This window comes from Octopus sinensis, linkage group LG3, assembly GCF_006345805.1.
Source record: "Octopus sinensis linkage group LG3, ASM634580v1, whole genome shotgun sequence".
Lineage (NCBI taxonomy): Eukaryota > Metazoa > Mollusca > Cephalopoda > Octopoda > Octopodidae > Octopus > Octopus sinensis.
The window spans coordinates 67,724,387-67,752,262 of NC_042999.1; the positions used below are offsets into that span (position 1 = coordinate 67,724,387).

Genomic DNA, 27,876 nt, shown 5'->3' on the forward strand with positions numbered 1-27,876 from the left:
GACTTTGCCTTTCATCCTTTTGGGGGTCCATAAAAAAAGAACCAGTTTGAGCACTTGGGTTGATCTAATCGACTTAGCACCTCTCCCAAAGTTGCTGGCTTTGTGCCAAAATTTGAAACCGACATTAATAAGAAGAGCAGCAATGCACCCTAGACTGCCCTTCTTGACTAAAGGGTTCAGCTTGTACATTAGGGTCAAGTTCCTGAATAGTAAAAGAGGGGATCAGGAATATCTGACAAAACACCCTAATAAACACACACACATACAATTCAGTAGCTCCCTTCAATTTTGAGAGAAAGTATGTTCCCCCAGCTGCCATGAGAGCCTGAAAATAATCTTGTTCCACCCTTGAAGAATTTATCTTAGAGGACTTGATAGAATTCCTGATCAGTTTTAGGCCTTCGGTAATTCTTTGGAAATAAGGAGTTATTCTCAGACTTGAGGCCTGGCCTGAATGTTTACAACAGTATGGCCACCAAAAGACCAGGTAGAGGTGTTTAATTGGATGACAGATCAAGCTACCCACACCCAAACAGGAAGGGTCCCTATAACTAGCACACACATACAAGTTTCCATCTACTATATTTCATCACTCAGGCGGCGAGCTGGCAGAAACATTAGCACGCCGGGCAAAATGCTTTGCGGTATTTCATCTGCCGTAACGTTCTGAGTTCAAATTCTGCCAAGGTCGACTTTGCCTTTCATCCTTTCGGGGTCGATAAATAAAATACCAGTTTCGCCCTGGGGTCAATGTAATCGACCTAATCCCTTTGTCTGTCCCCTCTATGTTTAGCCCCTTGTGGGTAGTAAAGAAATATATATTTCATCACTCACAAGGCCTTGATCATCTTGTGGCTAAGGTAGAAAGCATTTGCCCAAGATGCTGTGAAGAGGGGTCAAACTTAAAACCACAAAGTCATAAACTGAAGTTCTTAACCACACAGCCACAACTGTAATCAGCATTGAACCTTGAAAGTCAAATTACAGGCTTATTACATTCCGTTGTCAGCCACACCTGTCTATCGCTTATACCGGATACTTCACACTTAACATGGATATTATAATTCACTCGCTGTCTCCAAATGTATGTGTGTGTGTATCTAGTTATCTATCTGTCTATCTATCTATAAGATATGATATATCTCACACTCTCTCATGATATATATATATATATATATATATATCACTTCCCTTTTCACCGTTCCACTCTCTCTCTCTCTTTTTCCAAAGCTATATTTTACTTTCTTTCTCTTTCATTCCCCTCTTTTTAAAGTCATCTTTCACTTCCTCTCTTCTCTTTCTGTCTCCATTCTCTCTCTCTCTCTCTCTCTCTCTCTCTCTCCCCCTCTCTCTCAATACATCACACATTCTTGCCAATGTCTGTCCCCTGTTTCTCTTTCTCTAATTTTGTATCTTTCACTTCCTCTCCAATCTTTCTTCAATAATGTTGGCTTTTCCCTCTATCAATCTTTCTTCCTTGCCTCTCTCCCTCTCTCACACTATATCATCTATCAATGCATACATACATACATACATACATACATACATACATACATACATACATACATACATACATACATACATACATACATACATACATACATATATATATCCTTACTCTCTAATGCAATCACTTTTTCGTCTCTCTCTTTCTCTTTCCTCCCCCATCAATGCATGCAGTGAAGTTGAGGTTGCAGCAGTGTTGCCAGGGGTAATGCATCTGATCTGACCATTCTAAGCAAGCAAACAAGCCAGTAAGATGGAAGCTAATCAATAAACACTAACACACATGTACACACATACACACACACGTGCAAATATACATATACACACACATATACACACACATATACACACATATACACACACACACACACATGCTAACATGCATATATGTTATACACACACACACTACACACATTTTATAAGCCTGCATGCTGCATCTTCATGACTAATGCATGTATATAAGCTGTATGTTGCCTATCTACTATAAGCCTCAAAACGGTTGCTTGCCCTACAAAAAATAGCAGCCAAATTCCCACTCAAGGAAGGCCATATTACATAACGTAAATTCCTGAACACTGCTGAAAAGCTGAGACAGACACATCAGGATTGTCCACTATCACCATCATCACCACCACCAACAACAACAACAACAGCTCAGTAATCTCAAGCAAATGAAGGGCCATATCACAACCACCTGTATGCTAGAAGTAGCAGCCAAGTCTCTTTCAATTTCGATTTGCGCTCTGCTGTTTTAAAAAAGGAAGGACAAACTGGACATTGTAGTCCCTGGTGGGTGGGTGGGTGAGAGGGGTGAAACAAGCTGAAGGCCTGGAAAAATTACTGGATTGATAATATGATGGAGATGACGGGATTGACGATGTGACGGTTAAGGGGAGCAGTAAGAGATAGAGACGAATGGGGAAGAATTGTTGGAGGAACCACCCACAACCAAAGAATTGATAGTTGTAGATGGTGGTGATGATGATCTTAAGGAACACAATGCCAGAAAATTAACCTCCCTGTCAACCAAAAACAAACAAAATCAAAACAAGATGCTTGTAGCTTGCAAGGACTGATTAAGGGACTAAAGAATAATAACAACAACTGAACCATCACTACAGCAACAAGAACAATACTATCACTGCCATCACCACTATTATTATTGTCAGCACTATTATCAATGCCAATATCAACACCACCACCACCACCGCCAGCACCACTGCTACTACCAACAACTACAACTCCTACCACAATAATTACTGTTAAAACAACAACTACAACTTCTTCAACTACCACCACCACTACTACCACCACCACCTCTATCACCACCATCACTGTTACTACTACTACTACTACTACTACTACCACCACCACCACCACTGCCTACGACAACTACTATCACTACATACATCACTATCCCACAACCACTACTACTACTACCACCACCATTACTACTACTACTACTACTACTACTACTACCACCACCACCACTGCCTACGACAACTACTATCACTACATACATCACCATCCCAACAACCACTACCATTACTACTACCACCACCAACACCACTACTACTACGTTATAGCAGACACACTGGAAATAAATATATCAGTAAACATTAAAACATGAAAATGTCAAAATGTAAATTTATTTAAATGAAATAATCATCCAACTTGTGTATAAATAAATAAGAGAGAAGACAAGGGGGAAAAATAATGAAATAATGATTAAACATACATGTGTGTATATATATGAGTGTGTGTGTATGTGTATGCATATCTATGTATGCCTAATGTGTATGCATATATGTGCATGTGTGTATATATGTATGCATATATATAAAATTTTAACCATTTTCCATTCCTGCATGTATGTATGTTTGTGTGTATGTATATATAAGTTAAAATTATATATATATATATATATATATATATATACACACACATACAAATGTGTGTAGATATATGCATTTGTCTTGTATTTATATATAAAATGTATATATGTATAAATGTGTATATATGCAGTTATGTACATCTATATTTACACATTCATATATGTGTGCAAGTGTATGTGTGTATATGTATATATATATATATATTATATATATATATATATATATATATGCATATATATATAATGTTATAAATACAAATTTAACTGTGTATAACTATCTATGTATGTGTATATTTACATATGTACAAATAAATGTGACAGTGTGTGTGTGTGGATGTGTGTATTCATATGGATCTTGAATCTGTTTATACACACACTTACGTGCTCACTCCAGGATGACACCACTGAGAGGGTCATTGCTGGAAACAACAGACAGCTAAAGAAAGATGTGTATCCGTGTGTGTGTGTATCTGTGTGTGTGTGTGTGTGTATCTGTGTGTGTGTGAGACTGTCAAGTTGTTTCTAGGAAATTTCCTGTTATTTTCCATCTTAAAGCCAATAAGAAATTTCATATATTTTTCTGAGGATTTTAATTTATTTCCTTTTCAAGCCAAAAGCATCTTTGTTTGCATATGTGATTATGTGTGTGTGTGTGTGTGTGTATATATATATACATGTGTATGAGTGTGTATATATACATATATATATATATATATATATATATATACACACACACAGACATCATGTATGTGTGTACATACACACACACACACACACATTATATATATATATATATATATATATATATATATACACACACACACACATGTGTAGAGTGTTTGAAGAGGTGTACAGATATTGAATATTGAGAAAAAGGAGGCAGAATTATGGATAATCCTTTATTAGCGCTTTCATTTGTTTATAAACTTGTCAAGACAAAATCAGAACGGTAAAAACAGAAATGAAATTTCAATGAATTGACCACACCAAATTGAAAAGTAACCCCTCTGTCTGTCTGTTTTTCTCTCTCTCGCTCTCTCTCTCTCTCTCTATCTATTCTTTCCTCATCTTTTATTATTATTATTATTTCTCTTCTTTCGTGATTGTCCTGACTATGCATCAGAAGTTAGAAGGTTAGTGACTCTGGCCGGGTTTGCGGGAGAAGGGCTAGAGAGAGCAGCCCGGCTGGCGTTTGTGAATGGGTTCCCCGACAATGTAGGGATTCACCTACAACGACTGCCTGGGATTAAAAAGATGCCGCTGAGCGAACTTATATATATCTCTCTTTCTCTCACCCTATCTATCTATTTATTCTTTCCCCATCCTTTATTATTATTATTATTATTATTATTATTTCTCCTCTTTCTTGATTGTCCCCCGAAACCTCTCTCACCATCTACCACCACCCCATCACTTTTCTTTTCTTTCTCTCTCACCCTTTTTCCAAAAAAAAAACAACAGAACAATATTCTCTTCTAAACAAAACAAAATAATGTCCAATTCATATAAATGAACAACAAAACATTCAGTTTTTACCATTTCGATTTTGTCTTGACAAGTTCGTAAAGGAACGAAAGTGATAATAAAGAATTATCCAAAATTCTGACTGCGTCCTTTTTCTTAATATATATTCTTTTATTCTTCTATTTGTTTCAGTTATTTGACTCTGGCCATGCTGGAGCACCGCCTTTAGTCATGCAAATCGACCCAGGACTTATTCTTTGTAAGCCTAGTACTTATTCTATCGGTCTCTCTTGATGAACTGCTAAGTGAGAGACATAAACACACCAGCATCGGTTGTCAAGCTATGTTGGGGGGACAAAAACAGACACACAAACATATGCATACATATACATATATATATATATATATACGAAAGGCTTCTTTCAGTTTCCGTCTACCAAATCCACTCACAAGGCTATAGCAGAAGACACTTACCCAAGGTGCCACACAGTGGAACTGAACAAGGAACCATGCGGTTGACACACACACACACACACACATATATATATATGCACATACACATGTATATACCAACACATATAAATAAACATCCACTCATATAGATTACTGCACAGGAAATAATTGGTTTAGTGCAGAACATAAACACGAGTGTGTGTGTATATGTGTGTAAAGTATGTATGTTCTGCACTAAACCAGTCTTGGAGCGACACAAAGAACATGCGTGCTTAACAACTGAAGGGTTGGGATTTCAACCTTGTTAGATCTCCTCAGTTTCTCACAGTTTTGTTAGAACTATACTTTTTACTCTTTTACTTGTTTCAGTCATTTGACTGCAGCCATGCTGGAGCACTGCCTTTAGTCGAGCAACTCGACCCCGGGACTTATTCTTTTGTAACCCCAGTACTTATTCTATCGGTCTCTTTTGCCGAACCGCTAAGTAACGGGGACATAAACACACCAGCATTGGTTGTCAAGCAATGCTAGAGGGACAAACACAGACACACAAACACATACACACACATACATATACATATATACGATGGGCTTCTTTCAGTTTCCATCAACCAAATCCACTCAAAAGTCTTTGGTCAGCCCGAGGCTACAGTAGAAGACACTTGCCCAAGGTGCTACGCATTGGGACTGAACCCGGAACCATGTGGTTGGTAAACAAGCTACTTACCACACAGCCACTCCTACGCCTATGGAATGTTAGCATGCCGGGCAAAATGCTTATTTTTAAGCATTTTGGTGCTTAATAAATTGAGTACCAGTTGCGTACTGGATAACTGCATACTTAATAAATTAAGTACCAGTTGCATAATTTAGTTTTGATCTTAACTGATTGGAAGTGTTATCACGGACATTGTTTTGTATTGGTATAAAAGGTGGGTTAGAGCAAATATTCTGCTCAATACCACAGATTTGCTTGTCAGTTGTTTGACCATAACCAGTTGACCATGTTATTTAGTGGCTGATGATATGTGCATCTCTGACCACGAGCAGTAGTAGTTGGGGAGCATCATAGCTGTGCGTTGAAAGGAATTCTTAGAGGTTTGGATAATTCACCTTTGGAAACATGGGTGTTTCATTCAACATCCTTAAACAACCCTTATTCAGGGACCTTTTGAGCGGGATGGGTTACTTGACCAGAAGAAAATTTTAACTGGGTCCCACCTGCAAGGTCATGCGCTGTTTATCTTAATATGGGATCACCATGACGCGCACATTTGGTTGTGATGCATGTGCCTGATGTGCTCTTATCAGATGGGTAGTCATGATGGGTATACTGGGCTTCGTATATTTTACCCCAGTGTCACTTTGATGGTATGCACTGCTCTCTCACTCAATAATAATAATAATAATAATAATAATAATAATAATAATAATAATTTTAATTTAACTTTAAAAAAAAAAAAAGATGAACGAACTATTGAGTTTGGTTTAATGGCCTACCAATAGTATACTATGAGTTTCTTTGCCCTAGGAGTCAGGAAGACACTCGGCAAGAAATGGAAGCAAATTTGAAAGAAGAAAAAAAAGTAATAATAATAATAATAATAATAATGATAATGATAATAAGGATTTCTAACTTAGGCACAGAGACAGAAATTTTGAGGAGAGATATAGGTAATTACATCAACCTCAGAATTTGTCAAATACTTTATTTTATCAGCAAATGGAAAATATCTTTTTTTTTAAATTAAAAAAAAAAAAAGAAGTTTAGTTGACATAAGAAGGATTTGAACTAAGAACATAAAGCTAATGTAACTGAATATCTCATCCGAAACTCAACTGATTCTGTCATTCATTGCTCTAACAAAAACAATCTTTCTTTTATTCTAAGTTCAAACTGTTCTTGACAACAATACGTATTTAGTTTTCTAACAGCTAACATTAGTGATTATGTTCTATTGGAGATTATCTGATCCCCTCTAATACCTTGGATAACAGTAGCTTTGTCTAACTCATCACACACATTCATATGTCACTATTGTTTATCCCTTCTTAATAAACATCTTGAGATTATAACTGCTTTTATATTTCATTGAAACTGCTGCGGCATTTTCTTGAGCTTTCAACTATCATTGTTACAATTTACTTTATGTTATAACTTTAACATTTAACCCTTTCAATACCAACATGTCTGAAACCATCTCTGGCTCTGTAGTACAAATGTCTTGTTTTCATATGTTTTAAATTAAAATCTTCCGCTAAACCTTCGGCACAATTTATGTTCCTAACACCAACTTAATGATAACTAAGTTATTTTACTAAATTCTTTGTTATACTCTTTACTCTTTTACTTGTTTCAGTCATTTGACTGCGGCCATGCTGGAGCACCGCCTTTAATCGAGCATCTCGACCCCAGGACTTATTCTTTTGTAAGCCCAGTACGTATTCTATCGCTAAGTAACGGGGACATAAACACACCAGCATCGGTTGTGAAGCAATGCTAGGGGGATAAACACAGACACACGAACACACACACACATATATATATATATACATATATACGATGGGCTTCTTTCAGTTTCTGTCTACCAAATCCACTCACAAGGCTTTGGTCGGCCCAAGGCTATAGTAGAAGACACTTGCCCAAGGTGCCACGCAGTGGGACTGAACCCGGAACCATGTGGTTGGTAAAGAAGCTACTTACCACACAGCCACTCCTGCGCCTATATTCAAAATTATGGTAAAAAGGTTAAAAATAAACGAGTCACAACTTTGATTGAGATAACTGTTGTCGTCTTCATCTTCTTCTTTGTCTGCTTCTTCTTCTTCTTCTTCTTCTTCCAATCAGGACTCACACCATTAGCCACAAAGAATAATCTCTAATTCGAGCCTACTCTAAGCTACTAAGAATGAATGTGGCAACTTGAAGGTCCACCCACCACATGCAATAGACTGGTGGCTGCACGGGTGCAAAAGCTACATTGTTATCCTCATTCCATAAATGGTGGCTTTTAACGGGTGGAGAGCTGAACCATCCTGGGGTACAGAGGATTCGCAATCTAGACTAGTGTCTGAAACTTTAGCACACCATAGTGGGTTACACCATGGTTCCTCTGCTTTGTGGCAGAAGTAGGAAGAAAGAGTGAGAGAAAGTTGTGGTGAAAGAGTACAGTGGGGTTTCTCCACTCCCACCCCTGCCGGAGCCTTGTGGAGCTTAGGTGTTTTTGCTCAATAAACACTCACAATGCCCGGTCTGGGAATTGAAACTTATGACCACAAGTCTGCTGCCCTAACCACTGAGCCATTGTGCCTCCACTACTACTGTTGTTGTTGCTGCCATAAACACGGTTTAACCCTAGGTGAACCCTTATGAATAAGGGTATTTCTGCCATAATCATCCTAAACACTATAAAGTATGAAGGGTGCTTAAAAGTTCCTGGCTTTGGGTAAAAGAAAATACAAAAGAATCTGTTAATTATGATTTTATTCAGCATATTCCATTCCCTGATTCACACACTTATTGCAGCAGTCTTTCAGTTTTACTAAGCCCTGTAAAAGATCTCAAAAGGTTGGGCCTCCAACCAAGCCCTTTGTAATACCTTTAAAGCCAGGAACTTTTCAGCACCCCGCATATGTCTTGGATTACATTAATGTATCCATTTATGGTTTTCTTTTTATTAAAGACAGCAAGGAGAAGTTTTGAAGGAGACTTGGCTGTTATTTCAAGCAAATTGAAGTATCTTACATACTCCCTCATGACCTCAAAGGTCTGGGAATATGTACAACATGTTTTTTTTTTGTAATGATTTGGCAAATGGCATTGATACACCATCTCAGAACTTTGTAGAATCTCTCAAGTGGAGAAGATATATTTCCTCTTTTCTACTTTGTAAATTATCGAAAGAAAAAATGGTGACCAGAGATTGTATATTTTGTCTAGCCATTGTTTACATAACTAATATTACTTCCCATATACTAAAAAAAAAATTGTGACTTTCTAAATAAGTCTAAGCTTTGATGGATGTAGTAGTAGTTGTTGTTGTTGTTTTTATTGTGTAATCTCTGGTTAGTTCTGACTAAGCAAATCTGCGGATTATAGACATTCTAGCAGTCATCATCTCACCTTTCTTTAAAGCATAACGCATTCAAAACTACAATATCTTTGATACATATGTCTCCATTCCTTTATATTTTTTGAATACTATCATGTATGATTTAAGGGAAATTTGGCTGCTATTTCTAGCAGTCTGAGTGTCCTCCTAGTTAGTTGGTCTGGCTGCCATTCTAGTTTGTTTGTATTCTGCTATTGGTGACTGATAGGATTTTCTCAGTCTGTACAGTGTACTGAAATGGTTTTAGAGAAGGATTATGCTTGCTTACTACAGTATTTAGGTTATATATTCATTAAGGACATAGTGTTTGATTATGTAATTTAATCCCTTGGGAGAGATAATGGAGGGAGGAGAAATACTGTCAGAAATATTTATGTGCAAATAAATATCTCATGTTTTTTACTAAGGTATGGCCGTGTGGTAAGGAGTCTGCTTCTCAACTGCATGACTGGGTTCAGTCCCACAGTAGGGAACCTTAGACAAGTATCTTCTATAGCCCTGGATCAACCAAAGTCTAAAGAGTGAACTTGGCAGCCAGAAACTGAAATAAGCCTGTTGTATGTATGTATGTATATCTCTTCTATTTTTTAATTATCATAAATCTTCCACTGATGATGATTTCACTTAAGCATAACAATATTAACAGCCAGTTGTTTGAACTCAATATACGTGTACTTTAGAGTAAAGCATTAGGCAAGTACAGGGCTTAATATTAATTAAGAAGTGACAAGAGAACAGGAGTCACACAGTCATATTCATTAGCTTACAACTGTTTCTGTTGCAGAAAGCAGTCCACATAGAGCTGAGTTATTGGGCAACATCCAATAGGTTCCTTGGATGTTTTTTTTTTATCTTTTATTTGTTTTAATTATTAGTCTGTGGCCAGGCTGGGGCATCGTCTTCAAGAATTTAGCTGAACAAATCAACCCCCAGTACTTATGTTTTGTAAAGCCTGGAACTTATTCTATTGGTCTCTTTTGCTGAATTGCTAAGTTACAGGGGCATAAACACACCAACACTGGCTGTCAACAAGTGGTTGGGGAGAAACACAGACACAAATGCTCACATACACACACAAGTGCTCACACACACACACACAAAGGCTTATACACACACGCACAAAGGCTTACACACACACAAAGGCTCACATACACACACACAAAGGCTCACACATACACACACAAAGGCTCACACATACAAACATATATAAGCAACAGGCTTCTTTCAGTTTCCGTCTACCAAATCCACTCACAAGGCTTTGGTTGGACCGAGGCTGGAGTAGAAGACTGAACTTGGAACCATGGCATTAAGAGGCAAAATTCTTACCACACACACACACACATACACAATAGGCTTCTTTCAGTTTCTAGAGCAGAAGACAAGACACTTGTACAAATTGCCAGGCTGTGGGATTGATCCTGAAATCATGGGATTGGGAAGTGAATTTAAGCCACAATTCTAATATAAGAAACAAACTAAGAAGCTAAATGACTTACCACAAATGGTGGAACACAAACACTCAAAGAATATACAGCTTCATCAGAAACTTCAGCATGAAATGCAAAATCCACAAAAAGACTTTCTTTTGAAGAATGTGAGAGCTCAGCATCTATACAAGAAAAGTTGTTCCGTCGCATTGGGAAGACATTTGTCCATCTACAAAAGACAAAAAAAAAAAGCCATAAAGTTATATGATGAAATAAATATTTATTTCAAAACATTGCATATTTTAAAGAAAAAAACAGTCAAAGAAAAATATCAAAACAAAGAAAAAAATGATAATTGATTTTTAAAAATGGTTGAAACTTTTGGAATTTTGACCAATTTCTATTTGACAAAAGAAACTGATAGAATAAGTGTCAAAGCTAAAAAAATAAGTACTAGGGGTGATTTGTTAATCAAAAACTCTTTAAGGTGATGCCCCAGCATGGCTGTAGTGCAATGACTGGAACATGTAAAAGGATCAGGTCAGGTCAGGGATGGGAGCACCTGTTTTTTAATCTTTTATCTTTTGCTTGTTTCAGTCATCAGATTGTGGCCATGCTGGAACACCACTTTGAGGAATTTTAATTGAATGAATTGACCTAAGTACTTGCTTTATTTTAAGCTTGGTGCTTATTCTATTGGTCTCTTTTGCTGAACTGTTAAGTCAAAAGGATGTAAACACACCAACACCGGTTGTCAAGCAGTGGAGGAGGAACAAACAGACACATGTATACCAAATCCACTCACAAGGCTTTAGTATTGGATATTATATAGGCGGTGAGCTGGCAGAAGTGTTAGTACACTGGGCGAAATGCTTAGCAGTATTTCATCTGTCTTTATGTTCTGAGTTCAAATTCCACCGAGGTTGACTTTGCCTTTCATCCTCTCAAGGTCAATAAATTAAGTACCAGTTGCATACAGGGGTTGATCTAATCAATTGGCCCCCCCTCCCCCAAAATTTCAGGCCTTGTGCTTAGAGTAGAAAAGTACTGGATATTGTTATACACCGCTAGTAACAATGCACTTCCTCACACACTTGTAGCTTTTGAATGATGCCACCCCACCGGCATATAATTTTGACAGATGAGTCATCATTAGTAGACAGTGGCAGTTTCCTTGCATGAAAATTCAATGGTTCTTCAGTCTGCTATATTGGAATGAATTTAATTAGAACAACAAGTAATGGATGAAGACTTTCCTGTCATTAGTCAACAACAGAACACAAGTTAACAGATGAAAGCTTTCCTTTTATTTGTCAGCAGCACAAGTGTTGTTTCAATCTCACATTATCACAAGTATTAATTAGCAATAAATCGAGAACTTCGTTTGGCTTAGAACAAGGGAACTCACTCTCAGGATAATAATGCTCTTATTCACCAGGTCATCGATCAGGACAGACATCAAACTGATCAAAACACAACATAGATATAAACATTAAAAACACTATTTAATCATTTAAGATGAAATTAATAGTCCATAAAATTATTATCTTAAAAATTGATTAGCTAGACAGTTGTTAAATCTTCACTTGTAGTATCTGCTTCATGTTTAGCCAAACGTCATTTTCCAATACTAAATCGATCAATTAAGTTTTGACTGTAACTTGGTAGGGGTAAAGGAACCAGGCAAATATTAGGGGTGTTTGAAAGAAATAAACAAATACATGTAGCAAGTAACTGCATCTAGAAATATATCCAAAGACCCAGCCTTCAATAGTGACATTGCAATGAGTAACTGTTTTTAAAATAAGCATAAAGTCACAAATATGGGGAAGAAGTAGTTATTGGTTAAATTATTAAATTTAATTATCAAAATTGACACCAGTATTTGACTGGTATTCTATTTTATTGACCCCCATATAGATGAAATGTGAAGGCACAATGGCTCATTGGTTAGGGCAGCAGACTTGCAGTCGGAGGATCGCGGTTCGATTCCTAGACTGGGTGTTGTGTGTGTTTATTGAGCAAAAACACCTAAAGCTCTACAAGGCTCTAGCAGGGGGTGGTGGCGACCCCTGTTGTACTCTTTCACCCCAACTTTCTCTCACTCTTTCTTCCTGTTTCTTGAGTAATGTTGCGATGGACTGGTGTCCTGTCCAGCTGGGGGGGGGGGAACACATACGCCACAGAAACCGAGAAACTGGGCCCATGAGCCTGGCTAGGCTTGAAAAGGGCGCATAAATAAAACAATAAGATGGATGAAATGTACAGTTAACTTTGGCAGGATTTGAAAGAAGAATGTAAAGAATGTAAATTTCAAGACTAAAACAATTTAACCCTTTTGTTACCATGTTTCTGTTGAGATACTCTGTATTTCTTTCAATTAATTTTAAATATAACAAAGAATTTAGTAAAATAACTTAATTATCATTAAGCTAGTGTTAGGAACATAAATTGTGACTAAGGTTTGGTGGAAGATTTTAATTCAAAACTTACGAAAACATGACATTTGTACTACAGAGCCAGAGGCAGTTTCAGCCGGGTTGGTATCAAAAGGGTTAAGAATTGTTTCTCTGTTATATATTTTAACCTTTTCATTACCATATTTCTGTTGAGATGCTCTGTGTTTCTTTCAATTAATTTTAGATATAACAAAGAATTTAGTAAAATAACTTAGTTATCATTCAGTTAGTTTTAGGAACATAAATTGTGACTAAAGTTTGGTGGAAGATTTTAATTCAGAACTTTTGAAAACAAGACATTTGTACCACAGAGCCAGAGGCAGTTTCAGCTGAGTTGGTAATGAAAAGGTTAACAAGGTGATGGATGCAAATATTCTCCTTTGATAGCAATACAAGTTAACAAATGAAAGTATTGTCCTCATTTGTTAGCAGTGTATGTGAGTGTGGGTAATGAGTATGTTTGTGTCTCCTTGTCTTTAGGTCATGTGATAGCTGTAAATGATTGTCACTGTCATACAAGCAGTGTCGTTCAGTTCCAGTTTTCTGTGAGAACATGTCTGACTGTGAAGAAGGGCATACAGCTGTAGAAAATCTGCTTCAATAATCTCTGTGTAACCCATGCAAGGTGGACACACATGCGCACACACAAAGTAAATATTTCCTAAGAAATTTTGATATGAGTTCAAGTTTAAATTCCAAATTCCAGGGAAGTCAACTTTGTCTTTCATATTTTCATGGCTGATAAAATAAGTACCAGTTGAACACTGGGGTTGCTGTAATTAACTAGTCCCTCTACCAAAATTTCAAACCTTGTACCTATAGTAGAAAGGATTAGTGGAGATATTGTTTTCAGTCGTGTTTGTTTGTATGTTTGTTCGTCCGTGGACAAGAAATCTCAAAAACCACTGCATGGATTCAGATGAAACTTCCAGTGATGTTTGGTTTCATGACTGGCATGGACTGATTAGATTTTGGGATCGATCAGGTACTAGACAAGGATTTTGGATTATTTTTCCAGTTTTTTTTACTTAATTTTTAAGAGAGGTCAGGTTCATTTTTAGTATTCTTGTTTGTTAGAGCAGTCGAGTTTATTTCAGATATGCTCATTTTAAAAATCATCCCCAGCTAATCGTTGAGAGGATGTTGGTGTTGCCTTGGCAGAGGTTTGTGCTCTCTGAGTGCTCGTTATCATTATTTTCATTAGCATCTTTCAATTCTGTTTCCATTTCTTGCCGAGTGTCTTCTTGACCCCTAGGGCAGAGAAATGTACTGTATACATTGGTAAGCCATTAAGCTAAACACACCAGAATGTTCATTTATAAAGTCATGTGATAGAGAAAAAAGGGGGAAGACAGAGAGAAGAAGGAAAAAATAAAAGTAAACAAATAAAATAAAGGGGGGAAAAAGAAAGAGAATTCACAGCGACAATGCTTTTCTCAATACTTGTGACGTTCCAGTTAAGACAATGAGTTAAGACAATGTCTATCCATACAGGATAATATCTAACCCAGGTACTTAGCAAACAACCTAGAGCGGATGTGTCTCAAATCTAGCCCACCGCCTCACAAAATTTACTGATCACTGCTCTACATGCTTGTTCAACCTAACAGAAATAGCAGACAAATCTCCCACAAATCACATGCTATCTTCTTACAAAAGGAAGCAATTAGATTGGGCACACACACACACCACACACACACACACATGTGCACACATACACACAAAAAAAAGAAAATAGCATGGTTAGGACATAACTTGAATGCCTTTTGGTCATAGACATGCTTGATCAAGGATCATAGCTAACCTGGGGCTAAATACTAGCACACTTTATCAGCTCTGTAAGGACATGGAAAATTAAAATGAAAAATAACAAGATTAAATTCCGAATTCTAGGGGACTCCACAGCTTCAAATGTTTTGTAAAGCCACCCACAGGTCTGTCTTAATTAAAAGCTTGTCTTAATTAGATAATGGATCAGATTTCGCTTGTGAATGACCTGTACAATCACACCCCAATCTGACATTTCAGCCTTATAGAAAAACATGTCTGTCAACTTATAACCCAAACAATTAGACATCTATTCTAGCTATGAAGTGTATACGCATTGTTGTGATAGCTTTGTTTATGTATCACAGTGATAGGTCTTATTACAATTTCTTTATAACAAACACTAGTCAAACATACCACCGCCCTGATCTGGATAAACAGGAATTCTATTTTAAAATTCGGTAACCAGTTACGAATCTAAATCCAACACTGTTGTCTTTTAAAACAGTCTATTTTGAAGCAGCACAAGTCTCAAGAATGCTAGAATTTCTTTTTTGGCTTGAATTTTTTTTTTACTGATTGACATAAAATAAACTGTTAGTTAGAAACTTTGCAATGTTAATGATGATGAGAATAATGTTGATAGGGATGATAATGATGTTGATGATGAGGATGATCATGAGAGAGAGCATATAGTTGTTTAGCCCCAGGTCAGCCCTGATCTAAGAGGCCTTAGAGCAAAGGGGTTGTAGTCACAAACATCCTAGCTTTCAATATAGCAGAGATTAGATTATCCAATATTTTCTTCCCTTTCTATCTAGGATGGTAAGATGTGATTTGGGGGAGATTTGGTTGCTACTTCTAGCAGGTAGCATAACCACATAGAGGCTCCACTAGCAGTTTTAAAGATGGGTGGTTATGGAGAATTTTTTTACAAGTCAACTTTCATAAAAATATTGTGTAATTAAGAAGCTATTTTGCCACTGCCACATGGTTTCAGGTTCAGACCTACTACATGGTACCAGGGGCAAGTATCCCCTACAATAGCTCTGGGTCAACCAATGCCTTGTGACTGACTTTGGTGGATGAAAATTGAAAGAAGCCTGTCACATATGTGTGTGTATGCGTATGTGCATGTGTGTGTGTCTGTGTGTGTGTGTGTGCATGTTTATGTGTGTGTGTTTTTGTGTTTGTTCCACCACCACTTAATAACTGGTGTGGGCTTGTTTATGTCCCTGAGACTTAGTTGTTCAGCAAAAGAACCAATAAAATATGTACCGAAATTCAAAGCAATACGTTCAAACTGGATCAGCCAAGGCAGTGCTCCAGCATGGCTGCAGTCTGATGACCGAAACAAGTAAAAGATAAAAGAATACTTTTGGTGAAGTGTGGTCATTTTAATTCTAACCTTTGACCTTGGATTGGTATAATTATTAGAAATAAATTAAACCAATGACTGACTCACTGTAAATCTATAACCAAAGAAGTTATTGTCCACATGTCAGGATATTACACCAACAGCAACAACAACAAAATGTACTAAAATAAGTCATATTTGGTACATTCACTAATTGTCGTTAATTTATTGGAGGAAAGTACTTCCCTCTCCGGCCTCACCTTATTCTAATTGTACTTGAAAAAAAAACTAGGATGAAGGATTGGCTAGATAGGAAAAGACATGTTCTGAAATTGCTCAGTCTTGTCTATTATAATATCTCTTTCACAATAGCCATCAGACAATGGAAATCTATTCATATTTGTCAGTGAGAGGGGGACAGAGTGGGTGACTACAATCACCACAATGTGCTTGACCATCAATTAGATCCATCCCACTTAAAAATATATAGCTGCTCAACAAAATGCTAAGTCAATTAAGTTCGGATGCTGAATAGGTGCACGGACAGGTTTGGCTGGTAGTGTTACTCTTTTACTTGTTTCGGTCACTTGACTGGCCATACTGGAGCACCACCTTTAGTCGAGCAAATCGACCCCAGGACTTATTCTTTGTAAGCCTAGTACTTATTCTGTCGGTCTCTCTTGCCGAACCGCTAAGTGACGGGGACTTAAACACACCAGCAGCAGCAGTTGTCAAGCAATGTTCGGGGAACAAACACAGATGCACAAACATATACACACACACATACATATATATAAATAAATATATATACATATATACGATGGGCTTCTTTCAGTTTCCGTCTACCAAATCCACTCACAAGGCTTTGGTCAGCTCAAGGCTATAGTAGAAGACACTTGCCCAAGGTGCCACGCAGTGGGATTGAACCTGGAACCATGTGGTTGGTAAGCAAACTACTTACCACACAGCCACTCCTACGCCTGTGTCTGAAGAGTTTATCCTAAACTAGCAATATTCCCATCTCGTAGAATTGTGACATCAAGAAGTCTGTAGGTCCATATGAAACTACATGGTTGAGCTCAATCAGCTCCCTGGACAGCCCTACCCCAGAGTCTGAGACCCCCTTCAGTCACGACACAGACCATAGGATTGCACCTAGAAAGTTACCCTCTGAGATACAAGTGCAGGCGAGGTTGTTTATGGAAGACCAACAGTCGCCCATACATACCAGCCTCTCCTTTCCATGCCACCGATGTTATCCTAGGGAAAGGCAAAGGGGCTGATACTGCTTGGCACCAGTGACGTCGCAACTCATTTCTACAGCTGAGTGAACTGGAACAACGTGAAATAAAGTGTCTTGCTCAAGAACACAACACGCAGCCCGGTCCGGGATTCGAGCTCACAACCTCACGATCGTTAGCTTGACGCTCTAACCACTGAGCCATGTGCCTTTACCCCGGAGTATACCTGAGAATATGGGCCAGTCATTCCTGCCACTAACTCACTACATAATGTAAAAGAATGATGTTCTGCTAACAACATTACACAACTAAGAGACGATTGAAAGTGCTTGTCGATATTGTAGATGCCAGACACTATATTTTGGTTTCTCCTTTGGTCAGGACTGCAGCTCTGATAAAGAGATAAATAAACATGCTCCATAACAGAATGATGTCTAACATAAACACAATTAGTTTTAAGAACTGTCTCTTCGTTATATATCTTAATTGGTTTAATTTGGTTTAATTTGTAATTGTGATTTTATACGTTAGGTTTTTTTTGTATACTCTTTTACTTGTTTTAGTTATTTGACTGCAGTCATGCTGGAGAACCACTTTTAGTCAAGCAAATCAACCCCAGAGCTTATTCTTTGTAAGCCTAGTACTTATTCTATCAGTCTCTTTTGTCGAACCGCTAAGTTATGGGGACGTAAACACACCAGCATTGGTTGTCAAGCGATGTTGGGACGACAAACACAGACACACAAACATATACACACACACATACATATGCATATATATACATTTACGATGGGCTTCTTCCAGTTGCTGTCTACCAAATCCACTCACAAGGCTTTGGTCGGCCCGAGGCTATAGTAGAAGACACTTGCCCAAGGTGCCATGCAGTGGGACTGAACCCAAGACCATGTGGCTGGTAAGCAATAGTCATAGGTCTTATTTTGTTTCTATATATTTGCTATAAAATCACAAATTATTGTGACTTGTTACTAAGGGACATGATTGTAGCCCCCAAATATACTTAACTAAAACATTTATTTATGCTAAGAAAGCATTTTGTGCTATGGTTCAAATATCATCTCAATGATAATAACACATTACAGGAAGACAGAATGGACTAAGCAGAACTGGAGGAGACACATGGAATGGAGATTTGCTGGAGAGGTCACAGGTGTGATGAAAGATTTCAGATAGAGTACAGTTAATTGGCAAAAAATATGACCCTTCCCAAATATAACAACCTCTGTTTTAACAAATGATTTTACATCAGGAATTTTTCAAAATGAATACATAAAAAAATAAATGTTCCTTCTTGAGCCATGCCAGGCTCATAAGGGCTGGTTTCCCCATTTCAGTGGTATAAAAATTCCCCACCTGGGTGGGACGCCAGTCCGTCGCATGATTACTCATTTTTGCCAGCTGAGTGGACTGGAGCAACGTGAAATGAAATGTTTTGCTCAAGAACACAACACATCGCCCAGTCCAGGAATCGAAACCACAACCTTACGATCATGAGTTCAACACCTTAACCACTAAGCCATGCGCCTCCACAAAAAAATGAATGCATGAATGTAAATAACAATTGTTTCTAATTTAAGCACACGGCCAACATTTTTAGGGCAATCGATTCAATGATCTCAGTACTTGGTTGGTATTTTATTCTATCAACTTTGAAAGGATGAAAAGCAAAGCTGATCTCAGTGGAATTTGAACTTTGAACATAAAAAAGCTAGAAGAAATGGAGCACAGCATTTTGACTGACATACTAATATAATTCTGCCAGTTCACCACTGAACAATAACAAAATAATATAATAATAATAATAATAATAATAATAATAATAAAAACCGTTTTTTTATTTTTGGTTTGTTTTAAGGTACAAAGCCAGAAATTTGTGGGGAAGAGCTAGTTGCTATCATCAACCCCAATATTTGACGGGTAATTTATTGACATAAAAATGAAGGCAAAGTTGATCTCAAGAGGATCTAAACTGCAAGGCATTTTGTCTGATACTTTAAAAATTCTACCAATCTACTGCCATAATGGTTTCAAAATTTGGCACAAAGCCAGTAGTTCCAGGGGAAGGGGTAACTTGATTACATTGTCTCCAGTGCTCAACTGGTACTTTTTTTTTTATTTTATTGACCCCAAAAGGATGAAAGGTAAAGTGACCTCAGTAGAATTTGAACTCAGAACACAAGGTCAGACGAAATGCCACTAAGCATTTTGCCTGGCATGTTAATGATTCTGCCAGCTTGCCACCATAATCTACTGCAATAATAACAATAAATTTTATCATTTGTACAAGGACAGAAAGACAGAGATTGAACTTCCAAGGTGAACTTTTCCACTCTTCCTTACATCTTACTGAAGCCCTTCCCTATAGAGCAAAGGCCATCAATGACTTTTCTCTATTGTCCTTAGCTCTTGGCTATAAGGCCTTCCTCTCCAAGGTATTGTTGGTTTTGAACAGTTGTCAATGCTTCTGTAAGTTTGCTTTTTTTTTTTTCTAGGTAGAGGTGTTGGCCCTAATGCAAACCCATTTTTACTTCTGGGAAGAGGTGGTCCATATTAACCTGGCCTTTATTCTTTGATCTGTCCAGCAAGGGAGACCCTATGAGGAGCTTGTACTCCACTAGCATAGATCCCAGGGTCTTTGAAACATACAAAGCACCACACTGTAATAAGGACTGGACCCTGAAGTGGGCCACACCTCACAGAGTTGATAAGATCAGAACTGTTCAAAATAGGTCAGAATCTCATTCTATTGTTCTGTTATTTGTAAATTCCCACCCACCGAAATATGTGTGGCTTTGTGGCTGAGTTACAAATCATTATGTTCAACAGTTCTCTGTAACTTCATAAAGCATAACGATATGGTTAAGAAGCTCGCTTTGAAACCATTCGATTTCAAGTTCAGTCCCACCGCACGTACCTGGGGCAAGTATCTTCTACTATTCAATCAATGCCTTGTGAGTGAATTTGATAAATGGAAACTATGTAAAGCCTGTCATGTGTACACACACACACACGCACACACACATATACACATGCACACATATACACACCCTTCTTGAAAAACCATTCTTGGTTTGTTTACATTCTTGTAATTTATCTATTTGGTGAAAGAAACTGTCAGAACAAGCATCAGACTTAAAGATTAAGTACTGGGGTCAATTTCTTTGACTAAACCCTTCAAGTGGTGCTCCAGCATGGTTGCAGTCCAATGAGTGGAATCAACCCTATTATCTCCCCTTATTTCGCTCTCGCGTCTCATGTTTGATCTTTGACCTCTGGCCGAAATCAGATCGCCATGTTGATTCGTTAGCTACTGCACGCATTTTTTTTCTCTCCTTCTTTCTGTGTTTTTCTCTCTCTGTGTATCTTTCTGTTGAAGAGCGTAGGCTCGAAACGTTAAAGACTTGTTTTATTTATATTTCCTGAACGCCATACTAATACAATTGTTCGTTTGTTTTCCACCTGCCTTCGTCTTTTGTTTATTTTCATAAAGCTTCCCGTTATATATATATATATGTGTGCGATGGGCTTCTTCCAGTTGCTGTCTACCAAATCCACTCACAAGGCTTTGGTTGGCCCGAAGCTATAGTAGACGACACTTGCCCAAGGTGCCACGCAGTGGGACTGAACCCAGAACCATGTGGTTGGTAAGCAAGCTACTTAACACACAACCACTCCTACACTTATATAGTGAGAATTTACAAAAAATAAAAGACAAAGACAGGTGTGTAATCAACAACAGGTGTATTAGTTTAATGCTCGGGAAGTGAGAAAGTCTTTTATGTTTTGAGCCTACGCTCTTCATATATATATACATACACACAGACATATATACGAGTATGCAGTGAACGAGAAGGAATGAGGTACTCACCTGAGAAAGTAAGCTAAGGTAGCAATTATCCCCAATATAATCAGCTCAAGCACAAAAGTGATGACAATGAGAACATTTGGTCGAGATTTCCTTGAAGAATCTGATCCGAGATCAGAATCATTGTCTCCTCTTCCACTTTCCTCCATGTCTTTGGACAACTGGCTGTTGCTGCTCTGTGAGAGTAGTTTGGGGTAGGGCATCTTATTTTACAGCTGAAATAAAACAGAAACAGAGATATTGAGATATAGAGGAAGAGAGTGCACTCAAGTGCTTGTTTAATGTTTAAGACAGAACATCTGAAAGATGCTTAAATATATATATAGGGAGAGTTTACGAAAAAAACAAAAGATGAAGACAGGTGGTGTACAAAAGAAACAGATGTATAAGTATAATGCTCAGAAATAGAAAAAGTCTTTTACATTTCGAGCCTATGCTCCTCTACAGAAAGGGACACAGAAAAAACAAGGAGAGAAACAAGGAGAGAAAAAAATGTGTGTAGTGGCTAATGATCTATAAAAAAACAATTGCAGCATGGAAGGTGTTTATGAACCATTTAATAAACACACAAAAACTGTTAGATTCACTTCTACATTTAAATTTAATTTGCCAAAATATTTTCCTCACTTTGAGACTGCGACCTGTTCACTGACAAAATTCCGTGCTGTTTCTTAAATGGCTTATAAACACCTTCCATGCTGCAATTGCTTCCGTTCCAGCACACGATCTCAGATCAGGTCACTTGCTATGCAAGTACATCTCCATAATATATATATATATATATATATATACATAATTGATGCCATGGAATGAAACATTGGGAATCAGAGAATAAAAGAAGCCATCATCATCAACAAGACCAAGTCACATATTAACAACAAAACCAGGAGGCACACAACCAATTGGCTATTATAGCAATGCTATTCCCAGCAATTATACACACACACACACACAACAGAACAGAAAATTTAGCTCAACACCAAGTTTATGAAAATTTCCTGAAGATCTCTTAACCCTGCAAAATAAAAGTATAAACCATTGACTTGTACTAATAACTTGCATTGTTTAGCTTATCAAAAAACAAAGAAACAAAAAAAGGTATTTTATTTATAAGTAAGGTAATATATTTCCTCCATGGATGGATGTTTTTACAATTGATTGATAAGAATGAAACTTAACTTGTTTGACAGCAGCATTCATCTGCAACTATTGTACAATGTTAAACCATGGAAATACTAACACACATGGCCACAGTTCAATGATCTAACAAGTAAAGAAGTAAAACTGAAGAATAAAGGAATATTCTCATTAAGAAGAGAGCACAAACTGGATATAAACCTTAACAGTATCTTCACTAAACTATTGTATTTGATGGCCTAAAAGACACAAACTAGATGCATCCCAGTTTCAGAAGTGCATTTACACGACAAAATGCTTTTAGTGAGCAGAAACTTGCAACAGGGGCGAGCTGGCAGAAACGTTAGCACACCGGGCAAAATGCTTAGCAGTATTTTGTCTGCCGTTAGATTCTGAGTTCAAATTCCTGCCAAGGTCGACTTTACCTTTCATCTTTTCAGGGTCAATAAATTAAGTACCAGTTACACACTGGGGTCGATGTAATCGACTTAATCCCTTCGTCTGAACTTGTTTGTCCCCTCTATGTTTAGCCCCCTGTGGGCAATAAAGAAATAAGAAACTTGCAACAGGGGGAGCTAACAGTGGGAAAAATCTTCAGAGGAAGAACTCCCATCAAAGTGTTTCAGCTTGTTAGTTCTGGACACTCTAAATGAGCTGGGCTCACATAGATAGTGACGCCTAGATGTTTTCTTCTTGTCATTTGAATACCACCTTCACTGGGGATTGCGGTCCGAACCTTTGGGTGAATTTATTGCTTGGCTACACAGGGTACCACACGGGGTAACTCTGTTCTCTATACAGTGCTTGGCATATTGCACCATCAGTTTACTCCAGGCTCTTAAATTGCCCACTGGAGGAAACTTGACTCTGGGACATATGGTTTGCATCTCATCAGAGGCATCATTTGCTTGGATCTCCATGGCACTGTGAATTTTGACCAGGCTCTGCTATTCCAATGTCTTAAAGCATATAATATGTAAAACAGAGAAAGGTTATGAGCTGGTAGCATTGTTAGTATGCTAGGCAAAATGCTTAGCAGCATTTCATCCATCTTTACATTCTGGGTTCAAATTCCGTCGAGGTCAATTTTGCTTTTCATTCTTTCAAGGCCGATAAAATAAGTATCAGTTGAACACTGGGGTTGATGTAAGGGACTAGCCCCTTTCCCAAAATTTCAGGCCGATTACAGGTAAATTCACCACCATTGATTCACTGCAGAGAAAGTTCACTGCCATCAATTTACCATAAAGAAAGTTCACCATGAGGAAAGTTCATCGAGAAAATATATTCACAATTAATAGTTAAAAACTATTTTATTGGAGTGGAGGCACATGGCCTAGTGGTTAGAGCAGCTGACTCGCAGTCGAGGGATCACGGGTTCGAATCTCAGACTGGATGATGTGTGTGTTTATGAGCGAAATACCTATGCTCCATGCGGCTCTGGCAGAAGGTAATGGCAAATTTCAGCTGACTCTTTCGCCACAACTTTCTCTCACTCTTTCCTCCTGCATCTTGCAGCTCACCTGTGACGGACCGGCGTCCCATCCAGGTGGGGAACCTATAAGCCAAGCAAACTGGGAAACCGGTCCTTATGAGTCAGGCGTGGCTCAAGAAGGAACAAACAACTGTTCCTCCTAAAGGGATGAAACAACAACATTTTATTGGGGCAAAAAAAAAAAATGGTGAATTGAGGCAGTGAACTTTCCCTGCAGTGAATTGATGATGGTGGACTTAATGGACATATTTCAGACTTTGTGCCAAAATTTGAAACCAATATGCAAAGTAGAGAAGTCCAAGTTTGCATTTAGAAACTGGAGTGATTTTTTCTAAGACACCTTTTGGAACAAAAAGTATGTCATCATCATCATTATCATCGTTTAACGTCCGCTTTCCATGCTTGCATGGGTCGGACGATTTTGACTGTGGGCTGGCGAACTAGATGGCTGCACCAGGCTCCAGTCTTGATTTGGCAGAGTTTCTACAGCTGGATGCCCTTCCTAACGCCAACCCCTCCGAGAATGTAGTGGGTGCTTTTTACGTGCCACCGGCACGGGGGCCAGTCGGGCGGTACTGGCAATGACCTCAAACACAGAGCATCTCAAAATAAATACAATAACGAAAGGATTAATATGTATCATTTTCATTGTGTCATCAAATACAGTAATCTGTTTCTTAATTGTGCTTTAACTTTTCTGTTACTTTCATAACCAGTTCCATCAATTTGATGTCTCTGTTATGGTATCTAACTAGTGCAAAGTCTGCCCTTAGAGCAATTAGTAACGATACAACTACACCAGTCAATGGGTTTTACGACACCTCCTTGCACTATATGACTAACGATGTGAGGAGTGTATAACTTACTTCAATATTTTCAGCATCTCAATGAACATCTCCCATGGACCAGCTGCATTGCCTGCCTTTATATTCTTAATTGCACTTTCAAAATGTACAGCTGTCAACTTCAATAGCTCATCTCTCTCTCTCCCTCTCGGGTCTACTTACAACAGAGAGACTGTCTCTCTATCTCTCTGCATTCATCTCATTCACCAATCTCCCAGTATGTTATATAATGCTATACTATAATACAACAAAAGTGACTATAATGATATATGTGTGTTTTAAGTGGCCTTCATAACTTTGCCAGGATGCAATATATATATATATATAATATATATATATATATATCATCATCATCGTTTAACGTCTGTTTCCGTGCTAGCACGGTTTGACATATATATATATATATATATATATATATTTATAATTATGCCTGCATGGAAAACAGCTGTTAAATATGATAATATATGTGTGTGTGTTTGTATATATATAAATATGTATTTTTGTTGTATTTTTATATATCTTGTGTATGAGTGTGTGTGTATATATATATATTATTATATATATATATATATATATATATATATATAATTTATATATCTGTGTGTGTATGCGTAGATATATCTGTGTGTGTATATGTGTATATATATATATATGTATATATACATTTTTATAGATATGCACATGCATATATATGTATGTATATGTTTAAATATATGTGTGTGTTTTTATATATTTATATGTGTGTGTATGTGTATACACACACACATATATGTATGTATGTACATATTTATGTTTATATATCTGTATGTATATCTGTATGCATGTATGTACATATATATATATATATATTATATATATATATATAGCAACAGAGTACTAGTAACCGGCTTGTAGATATACAATGAAACACTTTGATAGTCAATAATATATAATGGCGTTAGAAATTAAAACAAAAGTGAGCATAAACTAAATATACAAGTATATGTGTGTTAAATACCAATCATGGTTCTACAACGATATATTTATAACTTTGAAATAAAGACAGCAAACTGTTAGCAAACCTAATCTAGTTTCAGAAACTATAATCTTTAAATGGCATGTATAACATTTAAATAGTGGTAGATCGGAGACAGAGATTAAGGCACAGAGAGAGAGCTGTTGAGAGAGAGAGATAGAAAGAGTGGGGAGGGGAAATGGAGGGAAAGATGGATGGAGGTAGATAGATGGAGAGATAAAGAAGGAGAGAAAGAGAGAAGGAGCCATGAGAGCATTGGAATACAAAGATGAAGAGATAAGGTTAGAAGGAAAAATTAAGATAGAAAGATGGAAAGATAAAGGATAGAGATTTGAAAGAATGATTGGGAAAGCGACACGATATATATATATATATATAGATAGATAGATAGATAGATAGAGGGAGGGAGCAAAACAGGTTGATGATGTAAATTTATTTGGACACTGCAGAATACCCACACAGATGTATATATGTGTATATATAGATATATATATATATATATATATATATATATATATATATATCTATATATATATTATATATATATATATATGTAATTGGGTGACAAAAACTGAAAAAAGCCTTTCATATATTATATATATATATATATATATATTATATATATATAATATATATATTATATATATATATATATATATATATATATAATATATATATATATTGGGTCATCCCATAAATAATGCGGATTTTTTATACTTCTTTTATTTTTCAAAATTAAGAAAAGCTTAGTTATTTTTTAATCTAAAATAGACTCTCCTTCATTTTCTACAATGCTCTTCCATCTATCTTATAGATTTACAAGGCTCCTCTTCCAAAATTCACCTGTCCATGACGAAAGGCCAGGCATTATCCTGATGGAAGAATACCTTTTGTCTTGGTGACACACAGGTGTCAATGAATGGTTAAATGACCAAATCCAAGCTTCTCTGCTAGTTCCTCAACCGTTATGATGGGATTTTGTTCCACCAAGGTTTGTAGGACATCCATGTCAAGCTCTACACATATTCCAGGATGAGGTTTTTCTTCCAGGGTGTAGTTTCCGGCTCAGAATTTCTGGACCCACTGTTGACACTGGTTTATGCTTATTGTCCACCCTCCATATACTGCATTAATATTCCTTGCACATTTTGTTGTGTTGTTGCCATTATTGAATATGCTCTTTTGGTCACTTCCATTATAGCTTTGACAAAAAAACTTAAAATTGAACTGCATTCTTCCAAACATGCACTAAGAATAAGGACAAGGTAAAATTACTACCTGCTTTTATAGCAAGTTGATGCAGGTAGTTCATTTTGTCCTCCTCTGACTTAGTTCATAAAATTGGAAAAAACCACATTATTTATAGCATGACCCAGTATATATATATATATATATATATATATATATATATATATATATGTGTGTGTGTGTGGTGTGTGTGTGTGTGTGTGGAGGCGCAATGGCCCAATGGTTAGGGCAGCAGACTGGCAGTCGTAGGATCATGGTTTCGATTCCCGGACTGGGCATTGAGTGTTTATTGAGCAAAAACACCCAAAGTTCCATGAGGCTCCAGCAGGGGGAGGTGGCGATCCCTGCTGTACTCTTTCGCCACAACTTTCTATCGTTCTTTCTTCTGTTGGCCTGCTCGCTTAGCCAGTGGGGTGGCGTCATTTGAAGGCTAAAACAGTGCGAAGCTCATTGTGACCAGCGATGTGTAGCAACATCTGATAGCCTGGTCGGTCACGGTGATCACAGTGATATATATATATATATGTATGTATATATATATATATATATGTGTAGGAGAGTATTGTAGTTCAC

At 37.3% G+C, this 27,876-nt stretch overlaps 1 protein-coding gene across 5 annotated transcripts in view; it reads right to left on the minus strand.

Annotated features, from left to right (window-relative positions):
- LOC115209368 (phospholipid phosphatase-related protein type 1-like) overlaps positions 1–27,876 on the minus strand; it is a 221,064-nt gene that overhangs the window by 47,329 nt on the left and 145,859 nt on the right. For all 5 annotated transcript variants that reach the window (XR_004998227.1, XR_004998226.1, XM_029777742.2 and 2 more), the window contains exons 2-3: positions 21,567–21,778; positions 10,926–11,085 (exon numbers count right to left, since the gene is read on the minus strand). Coding sequence is in view for 3 of the 5 variants with exons in the window: in XM_029777742.2 (XP_029633602.1) it covers positions 10,926–11,085; positions 21,567–21,766 (360 nt within the window). In the remaining 2 variants the exon portion in view is untranslated. The remainder of the gene's footprint in view (positions 1–10,925; positions 11,086–21,566; positions 21,779–27,876) is intronic.